The sequence below is a fragment of the Carettochelys insculpta genome, chromosome 1 (genome assembly GCF_033958435.1).
Source record: "Carettochelys insculpta isolate YL-2023 chromosome 1, ASM3395843v1, whole genome shotgun sequence".
NCBI classification, from domain to species: Eukaryota; Metazoa; Chordata; order Testudines; family Carettochelyidae; genus Carettochelys; species Carettochelys insculpta.
Window position 1 is genome coordinate 107603465 of NC_134137.1, and position 16222 is coordinate 107619686.

Consider the following 16222-nt stretch of genomic DNA (forward strand, 5'->3'; position numbering starts at 1 on the left):
AGCATTAACAGCCGCCTTCAGAATATCATACTTACCACCATAAATGTTTATAACCTATTGGTACACTAGCCTCCCTCATGACGGCATCACAGCCCACCTCAAATATCCCCAAGACAATGGAAGAATACCAAATTATTCACCTCAAACATATTGCCAAATTCATCCATTTCCCCTAATCCACTACAATTTTATGCTCAACAACAAATAATATGTCCAAGCCATGGTGAAACTATGTTTCACCAATATACAAAACTCTTCACAGATGACTTCAAGGAAAAAGTTTCCAGACAAATGCACCAATAAACCAATTACATATCCTAAGATACAAAAATCTTCATCCTTCGTATAGGTGACCTAAGTTTTCCACCATAACTTTAAACACCCCCATACATCCATAAAACCATCTCTAGAATGCTCCCATCTAGCACCAACTCCAGGATAACCACATTTAATTTCACAGATCCAGTAACCAGCCCAAATTTACCAAGCAATCCGTTCTCCACAACCAGGCACTCAAATATCATAGAATGTTCTCTGAAGGAGGGGCTCCATGATATACACCTTAACATATTTAAACACACCTTCATCAAATAAGGACACTCCCCCAGAAAAGTGGAATGTGTTATAGAACAGACCACACAAGTACCCCAAGAGAACCTGCCTCAACACACATGTGGGCTTCCAACCACACATCCCTGGTTGTCATCTCCTACCACGCACTGAAGCCCCATACAGGGTTTCATTAAATAATTACAATTGATATTTGATGGGGGGTGGTCTACACCCTACCAAAAGAAAATATTTCCTGAACACCCTCTTCTGGCCTTCAAGTAACCTCTCAACCTCTCCAAGCTCATCATCAGTACCAAGGACCCCATAATCCAGGACTGCCAACTCAAAATGGCAGACCCACCAAAACACATGCAAAACCTGAAGACATATATCCACTGCTCTGATGATCAGTAACTCCCCCCACATATGCCTTTCAAAATCTATACCCTCTACATAAGCCTCACAAGCAGTGTCTCTCTTCCAGTGTATCAAATGCCCCAGTAGAAACAATGTGGGTGAAACCAGACAATGACTCAGATGAACTCAGGCAGAAAAATGACAAAACACGAAACACAAAAGCACTCGCACCCATAGGAACACACTTCCACAAAACAATCACTCCCTGTCTGACCTCTCAGTCCCCATCCTCAAAGGAAACCTACACAATAGGTTCAAAATAGCTGCCTGGAAGTTTAAATTCACAACTTCATCAGGCACTAAAATCATGGACTCAAAGATGCTAAATTGTGGCCCATTATAGCAATCTATAATCCACTAGTCTTCCTTCCTTTGCCCTGCAATTTCAGAGATGTTAACTGCCCATTTCACCTTAAATAGTCTTACGAGACTTATCCTAAACTTATGCCTTATGCTAAGCATTCTGTATTGTATTTTAGCTGCAACCATGTGTTTTAATTGCATCTCCTTCACAAACAGAAGTTGGTCCAATAAAAGATATTACCTCACTTGCTATCATTCTCCAATAATCAAATTCATTTTTAAAACTCTCTGCATGTTTTTTTTTGTTCATGTGTTTCAATCAATAAAATTGTAACCACTGGCATTGATTTATAGTAGGTCTGCTATGGTACTAAGCAGGCTGAAACCTCTGTACGCCAATCTCAAACCCTGTTTAATGTTCAACAATGACTGGTTCTGTTAAAACCTTTAACTCTTTTGGCCCATACACTTAATCTCAATTAACATAACAGTATCTAAAGCTTATTCTACTGAAGACGAAGTCTTACTCTTTATCACTCTTACTGTTCTAATAAATAAGTGCTTTACAATATTTGACCACTTTTGACATTTGACAACACCATACCACTCAACTGACTGATTACTTCTGGACCATCTGGCCAAACACCCAGTCTTGAGTCTCTTAACTATTAGAACTACATCTCATTTATTTCAATTCCAATGACTAATATGAGCTTTAAAAGAATACACTACCTTGATAATTTCAGGAAGGTAGCTATCTAAACTGGATAATGAGCTTTCAATTTTGCTTTGTTCATCATCTGCAATTACAAAATAGAAAAATTTAAAATTCAACAATTATTAATAACTTCAGGAAAATTGTTTCTTTCCAACAACTAGGTTATGACAATAATTACTACACCAACTCAAATAATTTTTAATATCTACAAAAACAGAGATACAGCTTTGTGCTACTGCCCATTTTTCTTTAATGCGCGTCGGAGGGTGTTAAAGCAATTGTTGCAATTCCATGAATGAGTAGTATGTACCTTTTTTCCCCCAGATGGACACCACATTGTTTACCCAACAATACACACAGGATTCAAGCCTGGTCAAAGGAAGGATTTGTGCACATACAAAAGCCACATTGTAGCAGAACACTTCTTAGAAGTAGGTTGCTCATGTCCATTCCATTTAGGTGTGCATGTACGCTGTGCTTACAAAGGTTGGAAGGTTTTCTACTTAGCAATATCTGATGGGGCAAGAGTGGAGCCCCCTCGAATGGTACTTTCACAGCAGTGCATACATACCTCTGCTGAGTCCTGACCCTCCGTCCCAGGAGTCCTTTCTTGCCTGAACACTGATGAAAGAGCGGGGCAAGATTTGGAATGGACATGAGCAACACATCTGGAAGAACAACAGTTATGAAAGGCAAATAACCATTTTTAATTTGAGTGATTGCTCATGTCCATTCCACTTGTGTGAACTACAAGCCAGATGACTGGAAGTAGGGTCAGATACTTCATGGAAATGGATTGCAATGCAGTTCTGCCAAAGGCTGCACTGTCCCCAGCCTGGAATCAGATGGAAGCAACAATTTAAACTTGTCCAGGAACAACCATGAGTTCTAAGAGTATTGACTAAGCACAGCTTGTTGGTTGGAGATGCAGATTGGGAACCCCCATGTCACACAGACCTGGGTGCTGAAAAGACCTAACTTCTAATTTCTTGGACCACTGGAGTGGCTTGCTTGTTGTAGTTTCGCCCTGGAGAGGAGGTTGGGGCTGGCACCACGGTCACTGTGTCTAGCTTCTGATCCTAGACCCTTGGCAAGTGATGTGACAGAAGGGGAACCAGGAGGGCCAAGTATACTGAGGCAGCCCTAGTAGGCAGTGGCCACCCAACAAGAAGGGCCCGTGCATAGCCCTGTCAATGTGTTGGCAAAGGTGCCTGAGATGCAGACATGTGGTGTCACAACTGATGCCAGCACCTGGAGTGACGTTCTATGGCTCTGGAAGCATAGGCCTCTGCCTCCAATTCTGGTGAGTACTCTGAGGTGGATTAGGGCCATGCCACAGATGACTTGATAGGAGAGTGGTGCTGGGGGAGGGATGACTCAGCATAGTCAGTTTACATCTATGCCTGACTGCAGGCAGTGCATGGGCCTCTCTCTCAAGGTGCTAAAGATGGTGCCAGCACTGCCACTGCAGGTGATGCTGGACCAGGTGCTGGGGATTGCCTCTCTAAGCACTGTAACAGCCTTTGGGCAAGACCTGGGACTCAGTCAATTCAACCAGATCCCTGGTGCCTTCTAAAGTTACCTGGTGTGGATGGGAGGTCCAGGTCATCTGCTACCGCATGATCTGGCGCCAGAAAGTCCACCTGCACCAGACCCAAGGAACTTTAAATGAGCGTCCCTCTCCTTTTTCCATGAGGCTTAAAGCCCCTGCAGACAGGCTTTTCATATTAGTGATCCTCTCCCAAGCACATTAAGCAGGAGTTGTAAGGAGCATAGGCTTCGAGCACTAATTAAAAGTCTTGACGCCATGAGACCGAGGCATACTCCGATCCAGGGGAATAAGAAGTGGGAAAGATCCCCACAAACTACTTACCTACAACTACGACTAAGAAGAACTATAAAAACTAAAAACTCTAACAATTTTAATAACTACGTATACTGGAAAGCACGAGGAAATGGTCTTGCAGAACTCAGGGACCAAGATTCTCCAACAAGCATCACAGACAGTAACAAAGAACTGAGGGAGTGGAGAGTTAAGCAGGGGTATATATGTGCTGCCAAGGAGATGCCATTCTAGGGGGCTCCCCTGCTGGCCCAACAGGTACCACTAAGGGGAAAAAGCCTTCCAATAATCATGCATGCAGCTTTCATTCACCTAAACGGAATGGATGTGAGCAATTACTCAAAGAACTTATTTCCCCACTGCAAATATGCACACAACAAGCTTCTAAGTTATTTCATATATGTATCTTGATACGTAAATCAAAGTTCATACTGCTTTCCAACTGACTTAACAATTTTGGAGAGACATCATCGCAGGGTGGGGGGAGGGGGAAGAGAAGAATAGCTCCGTGGTTGAGCATTAGTCTGTTAAACTCAGCGCACTGAGTTCAAGCCTTGAGGAAGCCAGTTAGGGGTCTGAGGCAAATAGATTTGAAAAAAAAATGTCAGGGATGGTACTTGGTCCTGCTGACAGGGCAGGTGACTGACTGACCTCAATGCCCTCTCAAGGTCTCTTTCAGTTCTAGGAGTTATGTATATCTCCATATTTCTTTCTAAGGCCCATGTGGAGGCAGTGTCCTCCTGATACAACTACACCAATTCAGTTAGTCCTCCCACTGCAAACCAAACTGTACCAATTGACCACTGAATCAACATATCTTGCGTATCTTATTTCGCGTTAAGAGCACCCTGTAGACAATCACAGAATGTAATGCACTTTAACACAGGAGAGTGCTTTGTGAATAAAATATGCTACAAGTGTAGCAGCTTAAACTGATATAATTATATTATTTTAATTAAATCTGTTTAAAATATACTGGTACAACTTTCTTATGTGAACAAGGCTGAAATGGAAAAACTCAGTTACATGAAGGCAGGATAAGGACTATGATTTCTGCTATAACAATGGAAACAATGAAGTCACTAGCCAACAAGCAAAACAAATCCTTACTTTAGGATTTTATCTACATCAGTGTTGCTCAAATGCATTATACAGCCACAAATAATATTACCTTCATGAGAGTCTCCATTTCTTTTTTCTTGCATTGCAGCTTCAAAGTTGAGTTGGAGAATTTTGTTTAAAGTAGTTATCCACTCCTCCATTTCCACTTCACTGTCTGCAGCTAGAAGATAACTACTCTTGTCTTGCATCTTGAGTTCAAAAGCAAAACGCTTCACTTTGTTGTTCTACAATAAAATAGAAACACGTTTTCATATTAGCCAAGGTTTTCTATCTCCACTCCTCCTGTAAACCAGGGGAGGAAATAGTTTTGCATAATGTTTTCTGGATTCATCTGTGATAAAGACACTCTCTCTCTCTCTCTCTGCAATGCAACCATAATAATTTTTTAACAACATGTCATGTTTCCTGTTTTCAGCTGCCCCATTTTTGGAAATACCTCAAACACTAAAAGCAACAATCTACCTATGCTTTTATTTCCCACCAATGCCCTATTTTATTATACACTAAAAACAAATGAAATAGGCAAATAGGTCACATTAAAAATCTCAGCTTTTGGGTGTTTGTTTAGATTGTGTGAATGTCAAAGTAATAAAATTCTTAGGGTAAAATTCCCACGTGTATGAGTGTCCCAAGGTGTCATCTGTTAGGACTTAATTTTTAGGTGGCTTTTTTTGGCTGTACTTTTCCACAAGCAATGTGTTAGAGAATCAGTCCTGCTTCTTCACTTCCCCAGTCAGCACAGTAACCCTGTTCTGTAATTATAGACAAAAGTTCCTATACTCTGAGCTAGAGTTATTAGAAAGAGAAGCTAGAACTTCTGGCAAGAGAAAAACTGAGAGCTCATGTTAGTTACTGAATAAGGTGAAAGGACATGCTTCAGGTCCAGCACTGGCGTTAAGTAAGCTAGAATTTAACATCATCTCAGTCAAAGGCGACAAAGAGGAGTAGAAGGACAGGAAAAAGAATGGAACAAGAGATACATGGCAAAAATAAATATAAGGGCAACATGAACAGATGTCTCTCTGCCATGTTCTATTTAAATCCCAAGCAAATTACAATTGCAGTACGTTCAGCAAGACTAATGTTCTAAACCAAAATACTACTGGTAAATCACTATACCTGATCAAGTTGATGTGTAAGTGTTACAACTACATGGCTTTTATTGCTAAGTTTGCATTAGCTATTTATTCAAATTTTTGTTGCTATTTGGAAAATAATTCAGGCATAGAACTTTTTTTGCCACTATGCAAGTTTATATATATAGGAAATGAATAAACAAAATAATTTAGAGACATATCCTTTCCGCTAAGGTTATTATGTCCAGATTCAGTAATTATTAAGAGCCTAAAAACCAGTTGTGTCTAGGTATGCTCTGCCAAATGCAACAGATACATGCTGTACTTTAAAAATATATTACAACTCCATAAAAAAAATCCTCTGGTACTCACTACTAGCAAAGCTTTTTGCCAAAGAACTTACTTTACATCTTTCGCTTCAAAGATTTATTTTTTAAAAGGTCAAATTAAAACAGCTGGAAGGGTCGCTGTAAATATGATGCAACTCCCATAACTAAAATCCCACACAAGAAGCTATGCAAGACATTTTACAGCCCACATAACCACATAAAATGTAACAATTTAAATCTTATGCTTTTATTAATTTTCCATGCTTTCTTCAATTGTTTGCCTTTCTGCTTGCCTCCACATCACAGGAGTGATTTTGTCCATTTTGAGAAATAACTTTGAAAATCAAAATCTACAAAATATGACTAGTTTTCTTCCCAAAGTGTCATGTACCTCGTCTATGTGACTGTTTGATAGAATCATGGACCTCAAAAGGACATTAAGTTCAGTCCCCTGCCCTCACAGCGGAACCAAGCACCATCTACGTCACCCCTGTTAGATATTTACCTAAACTGTTCTTAAATATCTCCAGTGATGGAGATTCTACAAAAATCCTAGGCAATTTATTACAGTGCTTAACCACCTTGCCACTTGAATTTTTCCTGGTATCCAACTTCAACCTCCCTTGCTGCAATGTAAACCTATTGCTTCTTGTCCTATCATCAGAGGATAAGTCTAGTATTTTTTATCTTTCCTCCTTTTAGGTACTTGAAAGAATCAATCATGTCCCCTCTCAGCTGTTTCTTTTCCAACTAAATAAATCCAATTCTTTAAATCCACAGTGTCCAATACACTGTCTGTTCACCACATTTAGCAAATTGGACAGTGTGATGTGGCGAATGCGGCTTATTAGAGCTGCACACATGAAGCGCTCTCCACCCACAGGTGCACACACACCAAAACTTGGTGGGACGAGCATGGCAGCAATGGCAGAGGTGGCTCCTACTGCGGCTTGCTTGGGCCATGGGACAGCCTGGGACTGGATGGCTCGGCTCTCAGGGCAGTGCAGCACAGGAAGCTGGCACAGCTCGACTCCAGTGAGTCACTGGATGTGGGGGAGGGTGGGCATGTGGCAATCAGTTCCACTGCTTTTGGACAACAATGGTTTAAATCTTCTCTCATAGAACAAGTATCAGAGAGGCAGCTGTGTTAGTCTGTATCTTCAAAAACAAGAAGTCCTGTGGCACCTTACAGACTAACGGAAATTGTGGAGCATAAGCTTTCGTGGGCAAAGACTCGGTTCATCAGATGTTAGTCTATAAGATGCCACAGAACTTCTTGTTGTTTCTCATAGGTCATATTTTTTATACCTTTAATCATTTTAGTTGCTCTTCTCTGCACCCTCTCCTATTTCTGCACATCCTTCCTGAAATGTGGTTTCCAGAACTGAATACAGTACTCTAATGAGCACAGAATAGAGCGGAAGAATTACTTCTCATGTCTTGCTCACAACATTCCCGTTAACGAATCCCAGAATCACCCTAGCTATTTTTGCAAGTGTCATACTGTTGACTCATACTTGTGGTCCACTGTGACCCTTAATACTTGTGGTCCACTGTGACCCCTAGATATATTTCTGTAGGGCTCCTTCCTAGGAAGTGACCGTTTTGTGTGTGTGAAACTGATTGTTCCTTCCTACATGGAGTATTGCATGTTCTTACTGAACTCCATCCTCAGACCATTTCTCCACTTAATCCAGATCATTTTGAACTCTGACCTTATCCTCCAAAGCACTTCCTATCCATCTCAGCTTCGTATCATCTGCACACTTGAAAAGCATATTCTCTATGCCATTATCTAAACCATTCATGAAGATACTGAACAGAACTGTCCCCAAAAGAGACTCCCTGTGGAACTCACTTGTTATTTCCTTCAACTGTGACTGTGAACCATTAATAAGTAATTTCTTTGACCTGTTATCCATCCAGTTACACACCCAACTGATAGAAGCCCCATCTAGATTGCATTTCCCTAGTTTACTGATAAGGTCATGCAATACTATATCAAATGCTTTAGTAAAGTCTAGGTATTCCACACCAACCTCTTCTCCTTTATCCACAAGGCTCATTGTCCTACCAAAGAAAGTTATAGGCTTGGTTTGACATGATTTGTTCTTGACAAATCTCTGCTGACTGCTACCTCTCACCTTATTATCTTCCAGATGTTTGCCGGTGGATTCCTTAATTATTTGTTCCATTATCTTTCCTGGCACTGAAGTTAAGGTGATTGGTCTGTAATTTCCTGCGCTGTCCTTTATTTCCCTTGTTATAGATGGGCATTATATTTGCCCTTTTCCAGTCTTCTGGAATTTGTCCTGACTTCCCTAACTTTTCAAAGTTGAAGCTAGTGCCTTGGATATCTCCTCTATCAGCTCCTTGAGTATTCTAGCATGCATTTAATCAAGCCCTAGGGAACTACTATCTTTTCTAAGCAGTTTTTTTACTTTTTCTTTCCCTATTTTAATTGTTTGACATATCCCATTTCCATTAGCATTCACTAATGGTATTTAGTCTTCATCAACCTTCTTGGTGACAAATGAAACAAAGCGATCACTAAGTATCTCTGCCACTTCCACATAGTCTGTTATTGCTTCTCCCTCTTCACTGAGCAACAGACCTATTCTGTCCTTGGTCTCCCTCCTGCCTCTAATATATTTATAAAGTATCTTATTTCCCTTTGGCTATGTTTAGACTGCATCTGTGTTTTGAAAGTTACACAATTTGCACAAAGCAAATTATGTAAATTATTGGTAAATCCCTTACTCCAAACTTAGTGCTGTCCAAATGGCACTGAAGTTTGGAATAAGCAGCTATTCTAAGAGTTCTGTTACCCCCTCTTGAAGAGGGGTAGCGGAACCAAAATACAATGCTCAAAACGGCAGCACTATTTTGAGTGCGGGGAAAAGTCATGGTATTGCCAATATGCAATACCTGTGTAACCCAAAATAGCATCAGCAAGCTAAACATAGCCTTTATGTCTTGAGATAGATTGAGTTCATTTTGTGCTTTCCTTTCTAATTTTCCCCCCTACATTCCTGTGCTGTTTCTCTGTCACTCTGCTTTTGTTTGTGTATTAAGAGGATGGATTATGTGTTTAACCATTTAATCTGAGAAGAATTATGTAGACTTTGAAAAGAACTAGTCTAATAAATTCACCATATACACGCTCAATACATAAAAGACAGACAGTGGAATTACATTTACCTGCACCACCCCCATACAAGAATCCAGAAATATCGATCCTTTTGGCTCTTTAGATATTTTCTCATCTTTGTAGAAATTGAGATTATATGATCCATCACCAAGTTGGATTAAGTGGAAAAATCTTCTTTTAAATGACTAGTTAAAAAAAGGTCCATTGTTAGAAGTATTCTTAATTTCCTATTTCAAAAGCTGCATGTGCTTTAATTATGTAAGACATCAGCATAGTACAGGTAGCTTAAAGACAAACCGTTTTTCTGTTTAACCTAGTTTTTTATATATATATATATATATATATATATATATATATATATATAATGTTTCCTTATACTGATTTAAAATGGGTTGGAGGAATCAATGTATGAATCATATTTTGATACGGGATGTAAGTTTAAAGATATTTAAGTAAACTTCATCACCTAAATCTAAACATTAATATAAAGGGCTTTAAACAGCGTGATATGAATGACAACGTATTTTCACATGTTACTAGAGAAAGCCCTTCATGGAGTTCCACATCTCTCTCAACGGGTCTGTAAAAAGTGCAAATTTTGTACAAATAAAATGTTTCACAAGTTCTCTTAGCTGTTGTTCTATATGTACAACCTGTGGTTAGAATGTCCAGCCAAGTCTTCATTTCTTTCAATTACACCAGTAAGATTTTATAATTTGGAGCTTAGCTAGCTCTCCATAATTGTATTGGGGCACTATGGTGCTAATAAGAGCAAGTACAAATAATTCAGTTTTAAAAATAAAGTAAGAAAAATTGAACTCAACACACAAAACGGAGATGACCTTAATAAAAAGATTCCATATTACATGGTCACTTTTCTGATCACAATTACAACTTGCAGTGCAGTTCTAGTCAAAGTGAGTATAAAAGTGACATTTAATTCCTTAGCAGACTGTCTTTCAGAATGTGTTCAGGAGTTTCCTTTAATTTAGTGAAGGGATGCATAATAAGCGTCCCCTTCCTAATTATGCGCTTTTTAATGAAATATAGTATACATACCTATTCTTCAAAGAAAAACTATGCTGCACTATTAAATATCAAAACAGTCATCTTTAGCGTGGCAGTAAACATTAGTAAACTTACCCTCATAGTTACACTGATTGCGCTATTCATATTGCCTTTGTATAGCCATCCTTGTTTGGTTATCCCACCCTTCTGAGATCCTAGAGATGCTGCATCCTAAAAAAATAAACGAAACAAAACATATCTGCATAAACTGCTTTCCATCAACAGGCATTATAGGTGTAACATCATGTGGACTTGTACATACTTTTTTACAAATGAATTATGATTAGGGTAAACTTGAAACCCATTTATCACAAAAATCTTCGATGCTGTTTTAGAATTTTATACTGTTGCCTGCTATCGTTGCACCTGCGTTGGTTGGGGGGTGGGGGTGGGTGTGGGTGTGGGTGTGCGTGTGGGTGTGCACACGTGCGTGTGCAAAATATTCTGCTGATCTGGGAGTAGAGCATGTATGTCAATGCTGGGAAAGTCATTTTTTTACGGTGGAGAAAAGGCTTTGTCAAAAAAGAAGGTTTTGCAGTGTTTCCAAAAGATGATCAAACCACCTTCACTCACTTCCTCTGGAAAAATCAGGCATAGGGTGATCCCCTTCCATCAAAAATGACTTGTTCCCAGCTTTCACACACTTTGGAACAAAAACATATCAAAGTGAAGCAAAGAGGAGCATAGCTGTCTCAAGGATTCACAGATGAAAGTCCAGTTGCAGATATAAATGTAACTTGATCCATTAATCGCTTGGAAGATTATGACCAAGGATTGAAATGAGTATCAGAAGTAGAATGGGAGCCTGCAGAGGGACAAGAGCAGGGACCTGATTTTAAACAAAAACAGTAGCTCAAACCAGGGAGGATGCATCTAGAATGCCATGCAAATTCTTCAGACATAAAAAACTTAAGATTGTAAACGTTAGTGTTCCAGATGACATCAACTGTCCCAGTGTAACACAAAAGATGAGGTTGCTCAAATAAACAGAAGCCAGGCTTCTAAGGAGCACAAGTGTAACAAGTACCATTAAAAAAGTATTGTTAAGTCCCTGCTAGCTGAAACTTGACTGGTCTCTTTTTTTTTTTTTTTTTTTTTTTTAAATCTCTATCAATGTATATATTTTTTCCAGCTGGCAGCAGCCTACATATGCTGCACAATTAAACCTTAAATCTGTATATTCATAAATGCAAGTCAGTATGGTTTTATGGTGGTGGTAGTCCAACAGTCCCCCACAGGATCATTGTGAGGGAGCAGGTCCAACTGAATTGAGGTTATGCCTCAGTTTGTTCTTTGACTTGCTGAGGAGCTTGCTTGCTCCTAAGCAGTCCTCTGGTCCCAGTCACCCCTAGCCTGTTGAGTCATTGGTGCACCAATGTTAATGTTTACCAACCAGACTCAAAAACTGGCCCACAACTTTGAAAAGCACTTGAGTGTCTCCTCACTATAATGTTAAAAATACTGAACCTCAATAAGTTATCTGGGGAATGCTGTTTTTAATTACAAGCTCTCTCTTTCTCCTGGCACTAATTTATAAAAGGGGGTAAATAAGAGCTTGTCTACAATTAAAATAGAACACTGACTTTCCAGTACTGACCAGACCTAAACTCTGATCTACAACAACTTTGAGTTTCCATTTCCAGGCCTCTGTTAGGCTGAGTTTGCCAACTGCACTGAACTGTGTGACATGACAGAAACCGAATTATATTTTTGTGTTTGCCTATTCCACCACTTGAACACAAGAGTTTGAAATCGAATCTCCAGGGGTGACAAGTTAATGTGCTTTTACACTGCTCCATCTGTTAATTCAAAGGAAGCCAAAATCCCTAGCCAACAGCATGGTGCTTTTGCACTGAAAATTTGCATCCTGTTTTCTACAGATTATAGGCTCATTTCCCTGTTTCTTTTGTTGTTAAAAACAAACCTAGATTGCAATAATTTTTCCACAAGAAGATCCAGACCCTAGTTACGAACAGTTTATTGTTCTATCACCTATGCCCTAGCTTCATTCCTCACTCTCAGGCTGATTTTAAAGTTCACCTACATCAGACAGCATTTGCAATTTGCTGGGCCAATAGCTTGAATTATCCAAACTCCTATTATTATTACATATTCATTTCTTTGGAGATTTGATAGCACTGATCCTTATTTGCTTTTCATTCAATTTCTGCATTACCTGCAAACTTCACTTTGTTTTATACATCCTCTATAAAGTGATTTTCAAAACACAATGCAACTTTCGTTTAGCCTCAAAAAGCCTCTTACAACCTGATGGAAGAAAAAACTTTTGCTTTATTTGGTCAGTTCTATCCATGAAATTGGGTATCTTCTGACACTAAGTGACCACTGAAGAATTTTTTTCCTGGATTACTTTTTATATTGTTTGTTGCAACATTTATGTACAAAAAGACATCTGCAGTGATTGCCATTTAAAATTTTATTACATTATAGTATAAGGTTGCATTTACAATTTCGCAAATTGGGAAAACTGGGCAAAGTTAAATGAAGTGACTTCCCCTTGGTCGCCAAGCACATCAGTGCTAAGGCAGGCATGCAGTTCAAATCTGACTTCTCATCCACTGTCCTACCTACTCAACCATTATGCTTGACGTATTGCACCACTGAGTCAGTCAAAGACCGATTTTAAACCCACATTTAATTACTGATTATGAATATTTTGGAGATTATGAGACACTACATAAGTGAGCATTGCAATCAGCAGTACAACTAAGATAGGAAATATAAAAATGAGTTCACATACGTGAAGGTTTTCACAGTACTATAAGGGAGTTGAACAATTTGAGACAAAAAAAAATCAGCCTCAACATTCAATACCCTTTTTCTGAAATATATCATAGTGATAACAGTTTTCATGTAGTCACCAGAAAGTTTGTTTGGTGAAAATCTTTTGAAGTTTGAAACCTTCTTTAAACCAGTTGGCAATACTGAAATAACTGTTCTCCAGAAGCAGAGGATTGAAAAGAAAATAAAGGTTTCTGACATTTTTACTAGTTTCTACTCTCTTGGACATTCCCAGGGTGAGTCTACATATAGATTTACACCACATTAATTTGTTTCGGTAACCAGGTGCAAGTCTGTGCATGGCTCTTATTTTGGAATAAAACTGTTCTAGTCCTACTCTGATTCAGTGTTCAGCTGAAATTGAACATGTACTCCAAAATGAATGTCCACACACTCACTTGCATAAAAACAAATGGTGTGAATTAAAAGTAGTTTAAATAATTTTGGTGAAAGTTTGTACATCAACAAGCCCTCACTAATTATCATCTCCTTACCTCCTGGGCAAACCTATTCTCTCAATCAGAATTTATCCTGCATTGTATGGCAGACATTGGAAACCTAAGACTAGTTAAAAACCAGCACATAAGAGATTTTCCACTTTCAATCCTTTTTGAAAACGTCTAAAGTGTGCATCCAATAAAACCTCTATGTTTTATTCTATATGAACATTTAAGTTATTACTAATGAAATGATCCTACAGAATAGAAAGAAATTATCTGCTCACCTCATCTTTATCTGCTTCTTCATCAACTTCATATACATGAGCTGGAAGTTTCTCTGATTTGGTTCCTTTGCTAAAGAAGAAAAAAAATTCTTAACACTCAGATAATTCAGTATCCAACCTTTTACAATTATTCTGTGAGGAAAATATAAATCACACTATTAATAGGTAATAATGTGTGTTCCTTGGTGGAACAAAATTCACCTAAGCCATTTTCAACCCTGGGCACAGACTTCTTAATGGTGTGGGGAGATTGGCTCTTGGATGGAATAGTCTTCAGAGCAGTGTCTGTTCCACCACACATGTGCACCAAGTGCCTCTCACTCCAACTCTGTGGAGTGCCTCCTTCTGTTTCTTTTCTACCTGAAGTCCCTGTAGACTCCAAGTAGATGGGAGGACTACACAGGATGAGTAACTTTCTCTTCTTCTTCAAGTGGTCCCTGGGGGTGCTCCACTCAGGTGACTCCGTAGCAGTACCCATTTGATGAAGGTGGATATTGGAGTCTTCCATGGGTAGGAAGGACTGACCGCATCTGCTAGAACTGTGGCAGGTACTGGTCCTTTTTGTAAAGCATAGTGCTGGGCAAAAGTCTGGCATGAGGGCCATGTGGCCACCTTGCATATGTTCACTAATGGCACATTTTTCAGGAATGCCATCATAGTGTCCATTGCCCATGTGAAGTGAGCCCTGACAGTTTGTAGTGGCTGTTTGCCTCTGAGTTGGTATGCAGTGTGTATGGAATCTGCAATCCACTGGGATAGCTGCTGTGCTGAAACAGCTGTTCCTGTGTGAAGCCCTGAGCACTCCACAAAGAGTCTGCCTGATTTCTAGTTGCACTAATTCTGCCACGGTAGAATGCAACTACCAGTCTTGCACTACGGGTATGTAACATTGCTGCTTTGGAGGTGGTATGAGGTTTTGGGCAGTAGACAGGTAAATAAATAGCTCCGCCTATGTGAAAATCAGTTATAACTTTCAAGAGAAACTTTGGGGTGGGGCCTAAGTATCACCTTGTTTTTAGTAATAATGGTGAAAGATGGATCCGCCACCGTGGCTGATTTCTCCTACCCTTCTAGCAGATGTTTTTGCTAATATGAAAGCCACCTTCATAGACAGATATTGCATTGATGGAGTAGCTAATGGCTGTAAGGGTGGTCTGGTAAGAGCATCTAGGACCAGATTGAGGTCCCACAGTAGCATCAACCGCCCCAGAACTGGAAGCCTCTTCTGCAAGTCTGTGAGAAAATGGTTTTCATGTGGAATGTGCGAAGAGGGAGGAATTGTCTACAGATACATAGAAGACTGTGATCGCCACCAGGTGTAGTCTGCCAGAGCTGACAGAGAGGTCCCTGTAACTGAAATCCATGAAGTATTCAAGCAAGACAGGTATGGGGACAATAGGATGTAGACTGTGCATCATGCATCGCTCGAGAGTGTGTCCATTAATTTTAGTATTTGCTTCTTGACGAGGGACAAGGGCTGTTTAGAACATGTTTGATCCTGTCCAAGCAGGTGAGTTCTTCCCTCTGAAGCCATAGAGAAACCATGCCATGAGTTTCATAGCTTTGATATTAAGGTGGCATGTTTTGCCCTCGTGCTGTGTCAGGAAATTTGACATCATCAGAAAGAGGATCAGCTGATCTACTGATAGTGTAGATAGAGGAACCAAGGTTGTCTCAGCCAGGCTGGAGTTATTAGGATTACCATGGCCAGATCAGATCTTGTTGATCACTCTGGCGACAAGCAGGATCGTTGGAAACACACAGTAGGGGAGCTGTCCACTGAATGACGAAGGTGTTCCCTTGTAATCTCCTACCTAGAACCACTCAGGAGCATAATCTGTGGCATTTGAGGTTGCGGGGTGTTGCAAAGAGGTCTATCATTGGAAAACACCATATGCTTAAGATTGAGAAGAGGATATTGGTATTGATCTCCCACTTGTGCTGTTCAACGAAAGATCTGCTTAGTCTGTTGGCCCTCACATTCTATTGCCCGGTATGTATGTTGCTGTCAGGGTTATTTGATTCTTGATGCACCATTTCCAGAATCGGAGAGCTTCAGCGCATAGAGCATGAGTTCGGGCAGCCCCCTGCCAACTGACATAAAACACGGGTGATGT

The 16222-nt window shown here is 39.8% G+C and overlaps 1 protein-coding gene across 5 annotated transcripts in view; it reads right to left on the minus strand.

The window, feature by feature from the left end:
* The window catches only part of DOCK9 (dedicator of cytokinesis 9), a 278961-nt gene that overhangs the window by 154384 nt on the left and 108355 nt on the right, over positions 1-16222 (minus strand). For all 5 annotated transcript variants that reach the window (XM_074989534.1, XM_074989526.1, XM_074989505.1 and 2 more), the window contains exons 5-9: positions 14106-14175; positions 10655-10750; positions 9562-9696; positions 5005-5179; positions 2005-2072 (exon numbers count right to left, since the gene is read on the minus strand). In XM_074989534.1, coding sequence (XP_074845635.1) covers positions 2005-2072; positions 5005-5179; positions 9562-9696; positions 10655-10750; positions 14106-14175 — 544 coding nt within the window. The remainder of the gene's footprint in view (positions 1-2004; positions 2073-5004; positions 5180-9561; positions 9697-10654; positions 10751-14105; positions 14176-16222) is intronic.